The 14,279-nt window shown below is 44.1% G+C and overlaps 3 protein-coding genes across 8 annotated transcripts; 1 reads left to right on the top strand and 2 right to left on the bottom strand.

Moving 5' to 3' along the window:
• Positions 1 to 776: 776 nt before the first annotated feature.
• LOC6553250 (transcription elongation regulator 1) lies at positions 777 to 7,394 on the bottom strand. Of its 3 annotated transcripts, XM_015153964.2 has the most exons (8): positions 7,046 to 7,380; positions 5,474 to 6,981; positions 5,035 to 5,368; positions 4,200 to 4,350; positions 1,993 to 2,403; positions 1,557 to 1,921; positions 1,164 to 1,493; positions 777 to 1,026 (listed from the first exon to the last, which is right to left on the bottom strand). In XM_015153964.2, exons 1-8 carry the CDS (start codon positions 7,231 to 7,233, stop codon positions 900 to 902), a joined length of 3,414 nt encoding a protein of 1,137 aa, XP_015009450.1. In that variant the 5' UTR covers positions 7,234 to 7,380; the 3' UTR covers positions 777 to 899. The 3 variants fall into 3 exon arrangements, with proteins under 3 accessions (XP_015009450.1, XP_001979070.1, XP_026831750.1); XM_001979034.3 differs by lacking the exons at positions 777 to 1,026; positions 1,164 to 1,493; positions 1,557 to 1,921; positions 1,993 to 2,403 and adding exons at positions 3,524 to 3,632; positions 3,753 to 3,922 and having other exon boundaries at positions 7,046 to 7,394; XM_026975949.1 differs by lacking the exons at positions 777 to 1,026; positions 1,164 to 1,493; positions 1,557 to 1,921; positions 1,993 to 2,403 and adding an exon at positions 3,702 to 3,922 and having other exon boundaries at positions 7,046 to 7,394.
• A 1,650-nt stretch (positions 7,395 to 9,044) lies between these two features.
• On the top strand, positions 9,045 to 11,015 carry LOC6553251 (HEAT repeat-containing protein 3). Its single transcript, XM_001979035.3, has one exon. It carries the CDS (start codon positions 9,121 to 9,123, stop codon positions 10,996 to 10,998), a length of 1,878 nt encoding a protein of 625 aa, XP_001979071.1. The 5' UTR covers positions 9,045 to 9,120; the 3' UTR covers positions 10,999 to 11,015.
• A 42-nt stretch (positions 11,016 to 11,057) lies between these two features.
• On the bottom strand, positions 11,058 to 14,242 carry LOC6553077 (carnitine O-acetyltransferase). Of its 4 annotated transcripts, none has more exons than XM_026979105.1 (5): positions 13,912 to 14,242; positions 13,440 to 13,518; positions 12,308 to 13,374; positions 12,006 to 12,254; positions 11,058 to 11,947 (listed from the first exon to the last, which is right to left on the bottom strand). In XM_026979105.1, exons 2-5 carry the CDS (start codon positions 13,476 to 13,478, stop codon positions 11,386 to 11,388), a joined length of 1,917 nt encoding a protein of 638 aa, XP_026834906.1. In that variant the 5' UTR covers positions 13,479 to 13,518; positions 13,912 to 14,242; the 3' UTR covers positions 11,058 to 11,385. The 4 variants fall into 4 exon arrangements, with proteins under 4 accessions (XP_026834906.1, XP_001979072.1, XP_026834903.1 ...); XM_001979036.3 differs by having other exon boundaries at positions 13,943 to 14,242; XM_026979102.1 differs by having other exon boundaries at positions 13,948 to 14,242.
• Between the last annotated feature and the right edge of the window lie 37 nt (positions 14,243 to 14,279).

Below are 14,279 nucleotides of genomic sequence, written 5' to 3'. Positions count from 1 at the left end.
CGGGTGCTGAATGGATGGGAAGAAATAAGATTATTTGCTTTCTTTTCTTTCAAATATTAATAAATATTTGGTCCTGTTTAATTTAAATAGATTTTTCATATGAAATGGGCATTTTAAGGAATAGAAGTGCACAAAATTGTAATGCATGAATCATTATCAATAATATAATTTATCATTATATTAACTTTGTTTATTCTTTACCAATCCGGTAATTGGTTTTTAAATTTTTTGAGTTCTTGTCATTCTAAATAAAATGGTTAAAGGTGTTCAATGGAAACATTTTGTGACATCCAAAGCCTGCATGATTAATCATATAGCGCAAACTGTCTCGCTATTTAACGATTGTAGGGCTATTAGGTTAGTTAAGCTTGTCCTAAAATGTTAAAACACCAAAACCACAGATATCTTTATACAAACGAGAGGAAAAAGATTTGTTTGCATCAATGGGGAGACATTATTTTCGATATTAGTTCCTAATACTACAATTTCCATATGAATGGAAGGAAGTCTGGCTTTGAAACGAATAACATTACGGATTATTGTATTTGTATTTATTTTTAGGCATTAGAAAACTCGGCTACAGTGCAGAAAGAATGTGTATTAAACAATAACGGTCACGTTTAGGCGAACCGATGAATGGGTAAACAAGAACATATAGAATTATATAGAATTGCAAAAACAAAAGTTAAAATAAGATAAATACATAGATGAAATCACAACTCTATCATAACGTATAAATGATCAATAAATATTTATGAATGAAAAGCAGTTATCTGTCACTTTCAAATTGCATTAATGTGTGTATTTTATTCAATTAAAATATTCGAAGTTGCTTAACTTCGGCTTAGTATAATAATTTAATTGTTATGATTAAATTGATTAGTTATTTTATAATGCCACTACTTGTTGCGGCGCGTTGACTCCGAAGCTGTGGGTGGTGGCGGCGGACCGCGTTTGTTGAGCTCCTCCAAAAAGCCGAGCACAATAGTGTTTCTCTCCTCCTCCATATGATCGAGAACCAAATAGCTAGGAAGAATAACAAGATGGAACACATAATCAGCCAAGCTCTTAAGTTATGGTAATTTTGGCAAAACTTAAAACCCTATTAATTCATTTTCAAAAATCGCAATCGTTAAATATTAATAATAACAATTTCTTCTTACCGCTTATCGTTCTTCAAAATGTCCTGAATCTCCTTGAGATGGTTTGGATTTTCCTTGATGAGATCGCTGCTCTTGTGAGTAATAAATTTGCACTCTTGCAGGAGTTCCCGCAGAGAAGTCTTTGCTGTCATCGTTTTATCTTTAATGTAGTCGCGGAACTCGCGCTCGCCCTTGTCCGAATTGTATTTTAGGTATCGCGGATCCTCCTTGATCAGTTTCTTAATCTCTTTCCACGTGCTAGTAAGCTGCAGAGTGCTAATCTCGTCGAGCATTTCGCGGAATCGCTCCCGCTTCTTCTTCATCAGATTGTCAATGTGCTCGTTGAATTTTCTGTAATGGTATTACATTTTTATTTAAAACTAAATTTTATATTTAGTAATGTTAATGTATTACCGCTCGCGATCCTCGCGGTCGAGGCTTTCAATTAGTTCCCAGCGATGGTCCTTCCGCAACTGTCGCTTGACCTCCTTCCACGTAAAGTCGGGCGTCCGCACCAGATCTGTCAGCAACGCAGTAAAGCGACCAATGCACTCCTCGCGCATGTGATGTTCGCGTTCCTTGTCCCGATCCCTCAAATGCCCGGCCAGAGTTCGCTGCACCTCCTTCTCCCGTTCCCGAATACTCTGCTCTACCCTTAGCTTCTTCTCGCGTTCCTTCTGCTTTTGCTCAGCTTCGTTCTCCCGTTGGCGAGCCACCTCGCTGTCGTCGCTGCCAGCTCGCTCCTCCCTATCTGATTCCCCACGATGCTCACCCTCCTCCTATGAAAAGCAGCCATAAATATGCTGGTTAAGATATTGATCTAAAACCTTTAAGGCGATTATTGACTTACTGGAGTGGTATCTCGTTTCTTGCTTTTGTCCGACTTGCTTTTTTCCTCCTTAATTTTATCCTTCTCTTTGGATGATTTGCGCTCGCGGTCCTTGTCTCTCGAACGGCTCCGACCTCGATCCTTCCGACCCTTGTCCTTGTCCTTATCCTTCTCCTTTTCCTTATCCTTCTCCCTGCGATCTGATTTACGTTCGCGATGTCGCTCCCGTTCCCGTTGCTCACGCATCTCCCGCTCCTTCCGCTTCTCCTCCTTCATAATGTGCAGGTAATCCTCAAAGTACTCCTCCCGGTACATGGAGTCCACTATACGGTAGCGGGGGTCCGACTCAAACTTCTTTTTGATGTCGTACCACCTGGTGTGGCGCTCGATGTCGTGACGTTCCCGCAGCATATCCAGAAAGTCCTTGCGGATCTAGAGATTTTAAGTGTGTGTGAAAGGAATATTGACATGACAGTCATGCGGAAGAGAAGAGAAATGCGACATAGAGATCGAATTAGAGGTCTCGAATTGATGCGGCTTCACTTAACATTCTATACTTAATTGTCTAACTTAAGACTTAGACTACTGTTTCTTAAGCTATTGAACATAGTTACACGATTTGTGCCTGGAAGAGAGAGGGTTTGATTAGCGATTGGAGACATAACTGAAAGAGAACGTGGCGTTAGTTCAAGTCCTGCTGACGTAGAGAACAAGGGGAAGGACAGACTCAACCGAAACACAGACAACAATCGTCGATTTCTTCGACTATCAGATACCCATTACTCAGATGGGTGGAGTGCGAGTACAAATTAAACCCTTTTTTGACTCTCTACAGAGTTCTTCCAAAACAAATCTACACAGACTGGTCGTCTCTAGAATCTTCACGCCTAATCTTAAATTTTTACCTTTTTAAGTTTCCGAGATCATTTATATGGAAAACCTTTACATATCTTTTAACGAATCTAGAGAGTAACGGGTATAATATTACAAATGCAGAGGAAAGCAAAAGTTGATGCATGTATGCGTAACAGCGAACGGACCACCTAACCCCTTAATTTCTCTATTCATTAGCAGGCCTTGATGTTCAGACTTCAGCACGGCCGAAGGGTACAATAGTCGATAGGTCTACAGTAAAATATGGTATATGGTATGAATATGGGGCAGGAGAGCCTTCCAGCGACTTGGGCCGCTGCCTAGACCTGCCAGATCAAAGAGCTGGATATTGTGGCTTTGGAATATCGTTAGTCTTTGGTCTGTGCAGGTGGGATCGGGCTGAGTTCGGTTCCTTGGGCTTGCCTCTGTCAGGTGACAAACTGCTGAGTGTGTACATTATTTGTAAACAAAACGAAAATAGTGGGTTAATTAAATTAAGTATTATTCATACTGTTTGCTTAGCGCCGCAGACACCTGCACACGAATTGCAGTCGCTCCGGATCTCTGGAACAATCTGTCTTTGCAAGCTTCCTGCTCGGTGGCATCCCTCCGAGAGCCCATCGCGAACTTCAAACATCATCACTCATGATCCCAATGCCAATCACATCATCGCAACATCCTCTTCTTCACATCACATCGCATAAAACATCCGAGAGGGGCGACGTGGGGCGTAGGGCGGGAAGTGGAAATCACACCAACGATTATCAGGTAATTTTCAGTTTGGCAACCTTTCGATAGTTTTGTTTTTATTGTTTTTATAATTGTATTTTTTTTTTTTTCCAAATTTGTCTCTTATTGCAGAAAAACAAATTTTAATGCTTTTGCTTGTTATGTTTCAAGTAACTCACCACACAGATTGCAAACATGTGCGTGGTCAAGTAGATCAGTGGACGGCGATGGCAGACGGCGGGCGAAATAGACTGTCGAGGGTGTTGTACAGGTGGTTCTCGATGCTGTTGCTGTTGTGTATTTTGGTGTTTTGGGTGGTGCATTTGTGCTGTAACCTGCTAGCTAGTGGCTAAGGTATCGGGTGGCAAACCACCGGGAACCCAACACGTTCAGGGATAATGCAATCGATCAGGGTTCGGATTCGGTTTCATTTTCAGTTTGGTTTGTTTCGGTTTCGATTCACACGTTGTTTATGGTTTAAAAGTTAACAGAAAATCAATCACATTATGTAAATACGTTTGGCATACGGGTAAGTTATTAAATATATATAAAGATATGCATTTATGTTTAAACATCGAGATACGTAAGGTGATGGGGTCAGGTGCTCGAGCATACCCTAGGCCTACCTGCTCTTTCTTCAGCTGCTTGTCCTCCTTTTCGCGGCGCCGCACCTCCACGATATACTCGTTGAAGAGACTCTCCCTTTCGCGGACCTTCTCGATGGCCCGATACCGTTCTTCCTTGGCGTTCCTCTGGCTGAACTCCGAGAATGAGGACCTGCAAAAGTTGGGAATTCAAGTTTTAACGAGAACGTTTCAGGAAGAATGTACGGATAAAACTAAAAAATGTAGTAATCTTTTATGAACGCTTTCAAATGAATATACAACAATGTAGGAGAATAATTATCTACGCTCGACTATCAGATACCCGTTACTCAACTAATGGGAGTGAGAGTATTGTGCGGTTTGTGGGCATCAGAGAGGGCAAATCGATAGCTTTTTAAAAGACTTATAAGCAAAATGAAAAAAATATTAAAACAATCAATTTTTCAAAGTGTAGCCGTTGCAGTTTTAGGCGGTTTGTTGCGTGGCAACGTACTGAAACAAACTTGCGCATCGTAGGCGGCACTAGAGTGACATGCAGTCTAACTAAACTTACTAGCTTTTATCGTTTCAGAGATCTCGACGTTCATACGGACGGACAGACGGACATGGTCAGATCGACTCGGCTATTGGTCCTAATTATATATATGTATAATATATATACATTATAGGGTCGGCCACCTACTACTTAGTTTTTGATTTAATAAAGGATAAAGTATATATATTTTTCTAGGGTCGGAAACGGTTACTTCTTCCTGTTACATACTTTTCAACGAATCGAGAATACCCTTCCGGTATGCACCTCTCCTGCTACCCTAACTTAATGTAAACGATATAGATGATGATTAGCAATACTCACTTTCCATGCAGCCTGGCTTCTTCCATTAGGCTGCGGAAGTCGTCACGCTTCTGGCGCATCTTGTTCCGCTTCTCCTTACGCTCCTCCTCGGCCCGATCCTTCACATACTTTTCAAATACCTGTTTGCGTTCCTTCGAAGTCAGAAGAAGATACCGCGGGTCGAACACGATCTTGTGAAGCTCTTTCTCCCAAGTGCTGAAGGCCGATACGTCCTTCTCTCGAAGCATTTCCTTGAACTGGGTGACGCGCTTTTCTAAGGGTACTAGGGCCCGCTCCTTTGCCGCCCGCTGCTCAGCCTCTAGGGCGACATCCTCTGCCCGCTTTGACTTTGAAACTAATGTTATTAGAGGTGCAAGAGAAAATAAAAGTGAATTAGATTCAGTTTTTTTCAAAAAAAGATTATTTTAGGCTTATTATGGCTCTAACAGCCGTAACTTACTCATTCGCACTCGTTTGGTTGGCACCTCTTCCACACTAGACTCGGACTCAGTGCGTATCTTGATAACCTCATCGTCGTCATCATCATCCGCATCCACTTTTTGCACCTGGTCCAGTTGCTGGGCTGGAACTTGGGTTTGAGCCTGCTCACGAGTTGCCTCCTCGCCGGACTTCTGATCGGATTCAGCCGACTTCTCCTGCGGAGTCTTCAGTTGCTCCGGACGCTCGTTTACCGCCTTGTCAACATCCTCACGATTCATCAAATCCTCGGGGCGATCCCAAACCGAAGTCCTAGTCGATGGATTATAGAAGAAGACGCGTGAATCTCCAGTCCATACGACACACCATGGCGTTCCAGCGATGGGCGTACTTGTCACTGGTCGACTCTTGTCCGTCTGCTTCGCTGACACCGCCGCCTTCTTCTGCTCTTCTTCCTTTTTTCGCTTCTCCTCCGCCGCCTTCTTAGCCTCTTTCTCCAAAGCAGCTGCCTGCGCAGCCTTTGTGTTTTCCGAATTCGCTTTCATTGCTGCAGCAGCAGCCGCAAAAGCTGCATGCGGATCAAATCCTGGCGGCGCTGATCCCGGTGGCATATGCATCATAGGGTTGGGTAGCAAGTGGGGTGGTAGGCCAGTCGGAGCTGTTGCCACAGCGGGCGCCACGCCCGAGTGCGCTGCCATGCGAGCGGCCTCCATGTCCCTCAGCGCCTGCGGTTTCTCCCAGACACTCTCCCCTCGACCAGCGTGAAAATAGTACGGTCTTCCATCGGGAGCACGATGCTCTGACCACTCCGCTGCTCGTGCTATAACCGCCGGATCGATCACACCCGGCTTGATGATTAGCGACTTGGCTGGCTTGTCTTGCATGTGCTGCTGTTGCTGCCAAGGTGGCATCCCCACACCCCACGGCGCTCCAGCTGGTGCCGGTCCTCCAGGAAAACCGTAAGTTGGAGGCGGCATACAAAACGGCGGCTGCCCAAACCCAGGAGGCGCCTGCATTCCAGGTGGCTGAAACATTGGTGGTGGCTGTTGGCGCACACTAGGTGGCGGCTGGGAAAGCAGCGGTGCTGCCGCATTTGGTGGAGGCTGGCTCATCAGGTGCGGCGGCGGTTGCGACGTGAGGTGTGACGACACTGCCGGAATCTCGCCAGGCGTCTCGGATGCCTTGGCTTCCGTTTTGACGGCCTGGGCAGGTCGCTTGGCCATCTCCTCCACCTCCGCCTGGGTCATTATCTTGACACCGGGCCCATCAGGTCGAGACCAGGTGGTTTCCCTAGTTACCGCATGGTAATAATAGGAGCGACCGTCCTCCGCCTTGGTTTCTACCCAGATTTCCGGGGGTCCTGTGACTCCATTTGCTCCGGAAAGAGCTTGCTGCTGTGGCGGCTGCTGTTGCGGCGGCTGCGAATGCTGCTGTAGCGGCGGTTGCTGCTGTTGTTGCTGCAGCAGCGCCTGCTGCTGGGCTGTGTGCTCCCCAATGGGACGACCACTAAACGCATTAAAGGGCTTGCTCCTGTAATTATGTCGAGGTAAAATAACTATAGCATTTAAACACCGGATTTTCCATAACTACGCACCAATGGGCCTCGTTGGGTTTTTCCTTGACTATAGCAACGCCATTATTTAGAGTATCCTGGCTGGTGCTACCACTACTACTGCCGTTTCCATTGAGACCGACTTCTGGCGGAGATTCCGTCGCCTCCGGCTTGCTGATCGGCGAACTGGCGCGATCGCTATCCATGCTCTCCTCTAAGCTCGCATCCATGGCACACAGATGTAACTGTACGCAATCTTTCACTTTCCGTTTACAAATTTTCTGAAAATTTTCTGCACTTTTCTGCCGCTAGAGATGTAAATACAACCCAGTGTAATCGATAAATAGCTATCGAATAGAAAATGCCAGGTGGCAGCACATGAAGGTCGTGTATCATCGGCCAGACCGGTGTAATGCTTTACTCTAATACTGTACACTAAAAACCGTAAGATGAGTTTAATTTTGCTTACGAAAGCGACTTGGAAAAAAATATGATAAATATATAACAATATTTTAGATCTATTTTAAATTCGCGCTTATAAGTTATGTTTGTATGAGAATATATATTTGTATAAGCTTTTTCAATTGTATATGTCTTAAAACATGTATTTTTAATTATGCGCTGGTAATACCTGTAATCACTGAAATGCTACCGTTCATCACTTATGTGCACCAGTGATGCCAATATTTTTCTGAATAAAAAGGATATTGAGAAAAAAAAACGGAAAAAATAGGCTGAAATTTCAAAAAAGGATGAAAAAACAGGACATATTTTTTTTATGATTATTATTTATTTAGTTAACTTTTAATTTAATATCTTAAATGTTTCGTCCACGACGCATTCGCCCTCAACGTTTGCTTCATTTTTGTTTCCACCCTTCTTTAGGCATTTTGGCAGAAATTTCAAAATGTTTGCTTTTGTATATTATTTTGTTTGTATTCTTCTTTAGGCAATTTGACAAAGTGAGTTCGATATTCATACGATTACACACAATATCGATAACATTTTGCTTAAAAGATATGCCACATAGTTTGCAAACAAAAAAATGTGGAATTATACCAATTTCATACCAATTTCCGGATAGAAAAACTTAAAAAATGACAGATTTCCGGGTTAGGGCTGTTTGACATTTTTTCCGGATGAAGCAGTAAAAAGCAGGATAGATCTCTCCGGAAAAAGGCTAAATTGCCATCACTGCTTTGTATACGAATAAACATAAAAATATATATCCCTTTCAGTGTAGGGTAATAAATTTCTTAAAGAAAATATGTTTCCTAAACGAATACTACTTCTTGCAAGTAACACACACACATACATACATACATACATACATACATACATACATACATACATACATACATACATACATACATACATACATACATACATACATACATACATACATACATACATACATACATACATACATACATACATACATACATACATACATACATACATACATAGATGCATACATGCATACATACACCAGTACATACACTACACATACACTACATTCACTGCTCGTCCGGTAAGAGAGATGACTTGAACTATTTTGCGACTCTAAATTAGAAGACATGCCTTACAGTCCTCGCTAGAACCAGTTGGGAATTATAGGGCTACAAGAAAATATTTTTCCCAAGCAAATATTAAAAGCGGCAATAACTATGTGTTCCGACAGTAAGTTAAACATTCTTCAGGCTTTAATTAAGAAAATGTTTACTACTCACTTTAAAGACCTCACTATTTCACTCACTAATATAATTATGACAAAATAATAGATTATTATTTAATTACTTACAGCTCGAGATTAATTTAGTAGCACTTTGTATACGAATAAACATAAAAATATATATCCCTTTCAGTGTAGGGTAATCAATTTCTTAACAAGAATTTTATATTGCATTTTAAATATTTTTTATGAATAAATATTTTAAAATAAATAATATTATTATAAATAATAAAATAATATTAAAATAAATAATATTATAACATTTCAAACATTTAAGAATCGATACTATCGATTGTGCCAAATATCTGGAAACATCGATAGCACGAATAGCCGCCGCCTTTTGTTCCAGCCCCATAGTAAACACGTGCAGTTGTGTTTTGTTGCAATGGGAAAAGTCCGGAAAGTGAAAACGCGGACGCCATCCGGCGTGGACACTTCTGCGGAAATTGATCTAGAATCGGCGGGCGAAACGGAGGGCGTCGGACCAATCGAGGCAATTTGCCTGCACCTGCAGCGAGCGGACGTGGAGGAAAAGCTGAACGGACTGCACTCCTTCGCTGTGCTGGCACTGCGAAAGGAGAAGGTTCCCGAAATACGTGACAGCGAGTTGGTCCGGATTGCGGCCCCCCTGCTGTGCGATAAGGAGAGCGCCATCCGGAATGCGGCGGCAGGTGCCTTTCGGAATTTCTCGGTGTTTGGCACGGAGGTGTGCGATTTCCTCGTGGATAACGACGTACTGACCCCCTTGCTGACCCTGGTCCGTAGCTATGATCTGACTAAAAATGGATTCGAGAACGAACTGCATGCGGACACCTTCCAGCAAGCAATACATCTGCTCCGAAATCTTTGCGAGAGCTCGCCCACAGCTACAGAAGCCCTAAACCAGGCCAACTTCCTTTCCAGCCTGCTGCTGGGCTTCGACTACAGAAAGTTTGGCCTTGAAAGTGCAATTTCAGTTGCCCAACTCGTACTGGTGGTGTCTGAGAACAACTCCAGCTCGTGGAACGTCCTGGCCAGCAGTAACGTACTACCTGAGCTTCTTGTGTCTCCCACAGAAAGCCACGCGCAGCTTTACCTTAACGCCTTAGCCGCTGGTATCTTGTGTAATGTCCCCGCCTGCGCGGCCGGACACACTCAGGAAATTCTGAACAGTCTGGACAAACTACTAGCCATTGATCCCCAGGCCCAGCTGCAAGGCTGCAAAACCGAAATTCAAAATGTAAAGTCGAAGAACGAGGCACCCGTGCTGGAAATCTCTATGGAGACGGAGGAGATGACGGAAACACAGAGTGCCAATCAGTCCCAACCAAACCATTGCGATGCCGAAGTAGCACTCAAAAACCTGGAGTACCTGCTAGATGCCCAGCGCCTGGTGGCGGAGATTATTACCAACCTGGGCTCCAGCGATGAACAGAGTAACTGGGATACGGATAGCGAGCAGTCAGAGTCTGAGAGCGTGGCCGATTACGAAATGGAGGACGAGACAGCTGACAGTGGATCAGGAGGACTCCCCGCCAACTTCTTGGAGACCATCAAACAAAACAAAGTGATCGAGAAATTGTGGCAAAAGGCTCAACCACTGCAACCAGCTGTGGCAAATATAGTGTCCCAGCAGGACAATATCAAGGAGAAAGTGGCAAAACTAAGAGTGGCCTACTTGATTTGCCTCCAGAACCTGTGCAATGTACTGCCCGCTGAAGATTTGGGCGGCTGCCACGACATCTATAACATGTGGATGATTTTGTGTCAACAAGCCTTTAGGGGAAACGAAGATGTAGCCGTTATGGAGGCCATTACTTCACTAATGCGTTCCTCTCTGAGTTTGCTCAAGTCTCGCAAGGATCTTTTTGGCCAAATGACGGAGAATGACCTGAACATGATTATCGAGGGAGCTAGCAAGTGCACAGATATAAATATCCGCGTTAACTGGAACCGCATGCTGGGCACGCTGGGCTCTCTGCTCTCAGAGCCTCTGGTTAAGGCAATAGTGCTCTTCCTATTGACTTATTGTGCCCAGGAAGATGACCTGTGGGCTCTGTCTGAAGGACTCGATGCGCTAATGGACATTTTCGCCGTGGACGACTGGCCGCAGATCATCGCGGACTTGGAGATGTGCGATCGCGTCCAGGCACTAGAGGAGTTGTTCAAATCGAAGCTGCGGCAGCAACGACGGGAGCTCAAGGAGCGACGAGCCACAGTGCAAACAGTGAAAACAAATTTCGCACGATTTGTTTTCTATCTTAAAAAGAACAGTAAAAAATAAATTAGCCCGACCACTAATTAAAGCTATTATTTAGTTTCAGAGAAACTAAAAAAGAATAATTTCAGTTCTTAAACCCGTATATGTGAAAATATTTGTACAACGATATCCCATGCAAGTTACAGGATAAATGGCTTAAATTTGTAATTTTTAAAAAAATATTGCATTTGTCTCAAAAAGTAACAAGGTGTAAACTTTTAAAAGGGACTGATTTTAAGAGCTAGGATGTAAAGTGAATAACATCTTAGTTCTGGCTATTAGGCCAATTTAGTTGCAAAGGTTTTCGGGTTGACTTTCCCATCCAGTGCAAACCCTTTCATCATTTGAGCGTACATTAATCAAGTCATTTAAAGTTTAATCTCTGATAAATTGCATTATTCTGGAACATTTCTACAACTTCGACTTAGTCTCAGGCGGGTTCTTCTCCAGAACATTCTTCATTTCGAAAAAGGATTGCTCGAGGGTCTCGGCGAACTTCAAGTGATCCGTTATTGGACAATGGCGCCAAGCGGATATGGCCAATATTATGTCATTATCCCGTGGATTATAGCAGCATGCATAACCATCGTCAGTCGCCGGACCGTATCCCATGAAAGCATCGTATTTAGTGGCCACCTGTGAGGTGGACATGCGGAAGTGATTCGACTTGACAAAGCCTGGTGATTTGAAGAACTCGGGAATTGGCTTGCTATGCTCCAGAGCCATCAGCTTCAGTCCAAGCAGGTGACGATCAACACCCTTCCCCTGAAGAGCCAGCTTAGCATACGTCTGATGAGACACTACTGCCTCACGAAGCTTAGCGGCGCGTTCCTTGTCGGTAACATTGGAGTCCTGCATAGCGCGGGAGAAGGCCAATGATTCGTTCGAGCAAGAGCGTATGGTTTCGGTTCGTCCGCCATCGAATATGCGCAGGTGCGCCGACTCATACTGCGCTGGTGGTTCTGAGTGCATTCTGTAAGACGTAAATGTATATTTGGTGTTATTGAAAATCTGTAAGAGAATCTAGTTACTTGTAGAAAGCGAGCTGCAGCGCCATCTGAACAAAGCTGTCCGGACCCAAACGCTGCTTCTTTATGAAATCCTTTCCAAAGCCGGTGAATTTTAGAACCTTCATTTGGAGAGCATTGGCAAGTTTATCCACGTTTTGCTGGGCGACGGACAATGAGTTCTCTAGACTTTTATTGGTCGAAGAGAAGAGTATTTTCTGTGCGGGAGTAAAGTCCTTTGAGCCGCTTTCCCCGAAACTAGGGTCTTCCTTCCTGAAATCATATAAATTGCAGTTGCTTCGAACCATATGTGCGTCTTAACTTACATCTTTTGCACCACGTAGTCCATCATCATCGCAATGGGCTGGCCCTCAGCCGGCGAGTGCTCATAGGTGAATCCAACGTTTCCATTGGGGTTCACCACCAGCTGAATAGTTTTGTCCATCCAGCGGTTGCCGCTGTTGCTCTTACTGCCACTGCCATGGATCAGCGATAGAATAAGTTCGTCGGCCTCTTCGCCTTGCTTAAGGGATGTACCCTCATCAAGTGAGACGGTGAACAGAGCTCCCTGAATGGTTTTAAGGGCATCCCTGTTGTCAGGAGTCTCAGCCAGATATTCGTAGGCTTCAGCCCAGTTGTCCCTGGAGTCAGTTGTCAGAATACCATAGGGAATTCCCACTTGCGTTTCCTTCAACACGACATTCTCCAGTTGGGCAGCCAGACATGGAGCAGCAATGAGCTTTCCCTCCTTACTGTATATCTTCAGTTGGTAGAAGTGATTCTTGTAGATCACCACCACATAATCGGATTCGGGATTATATACGATATCGTCGGTGCCCCTTCTGGGAATTCGACATGTGCCAAATACTTTGCCAAACTGGCTGTTGTCCAGCTCGTTCTTGCCCATTTTAACGATAGGAATTTTATTGGCGTGCACCATGTCGTTGAATTCGCCCAGTCCATAGATAACCCTGGCTGTATAGTCCACGAAAGCGAGTGAGTCCCTGAAGTTTTGCTTGGGGAAGGTCATGCCGGGACTCACGAACACGGTGACTGGATCTCGATAGGTCAAATAGGCGGCCTTCAGCCAGCGGTGGGCTAACCAATTCTTCTCCTTGCTGCCGGCTTCTTCCAGGAGCAGCTGCAGTTCGCGTCCCTGCTTCTTCAAGAACTCGGAAGTGATTCCCTTTTGCTGTTGAAACTCCTCCGATGTCAGCAGAGGCTCCACAGTGGTCATGAAGCGGTTCAGCGTTTCTTCCAGCGGCAGGACGTGGTATTTCAGCAGATTCGGCTGCTCCAAGGGGATGGTCTTCTGGGCGGTGCTGTAGCTGCTGGCGGGCAGCACTTTCTTGGCGATCCCATTTGGAGACTGCTGGGCAAAGGAGTTCTTCGTCTGAAATTCGAATAAGATATGGATTATAAAGCGGAGATCCACAAGCATTCCATGAGCAGCACTACCAAATTCCACAAAAGCTTTCCATTACCGCGGAACTTCATCTCGGCGTCGGGTTTCTCGAGGATTCTCTCAGACGTTGAGCTGCAAAACACAGAAATATTATTTGGGGGTTACTTTGCAGTCCAACCACCTGTTCCCCCTGTGGCTCTGAATTAACCTTTGATATTTGTACATAATCTACTTCTCGCTATAAGGAGCGATAAACCAACGGCTCACGATTAGCAGCCCACGGAGGAGGCAAGTGCAAGCAGAACGGCAGTTGCCAGTCAACTGGCCGTCGGAAGAGCAGTCCACGTATGCAGAAGGGTGGAGTGGAGTGGAGCCCAACTTAAATGCTATCAGCGACCGGTTTATTTACTTTCGCTCTCCCAAGAGTGCGTCTCTTGATATCCACACCTTGTGCCTTATTTACCACGGCCAATTGTGCGAAATACATGATCTTTACAATCTATACACTTTTTATATAATCCTTGCCTATAACATAAATTCAGGAATTTATGTCCACCTTACTCTTGCTTTGCTCCAATTAATTCTCATCTATAATTTCTGTATGTGTACATATGAACGTATGTTCAAATCAAAACAAGAAACAGCTGTTTTCATATAGCAACAAGTACATAAACGCTCCCAGTTTCTGGTTCAACTGCGATATCAATGGATATCAATGAAGATTACAAATCTTCATGAGATCAACTTCATGAAATCTAATATTTTATATTTCAGCAATACTATCACTATACGATATATGTAAGCTTGAGTACGTTTTCTAAAAGCTATCGATGTTCTTCCAGCTCTAGCCTCAATAATAAAAAGTAGGGGAGTTCTTTAAAGAAAAAAATCTT

This window comes from Drosophila erecta, unplaced genomic scaffold, assembly GCF_003286155.1.
Source record: "Drosophila erecta strain 14021-0224.00,06,07 unplaced genomic scaffold, DereRS2 tig00000000-arrow-pilon, whole genome shotgun sequence".
In the NCBI taxonomy this organism is placed as follows: domain Eukaryota; kingdom Metazoa; phylum Arthropoda; class Insecta; order Diptera; family Drosophilidae; genus Drosophila; species Drosophila erecta.
Note: the sequence above shows the minus strand (reverse complement) of the source record. Positions and strands in the feature narration are given on the sequence as shown.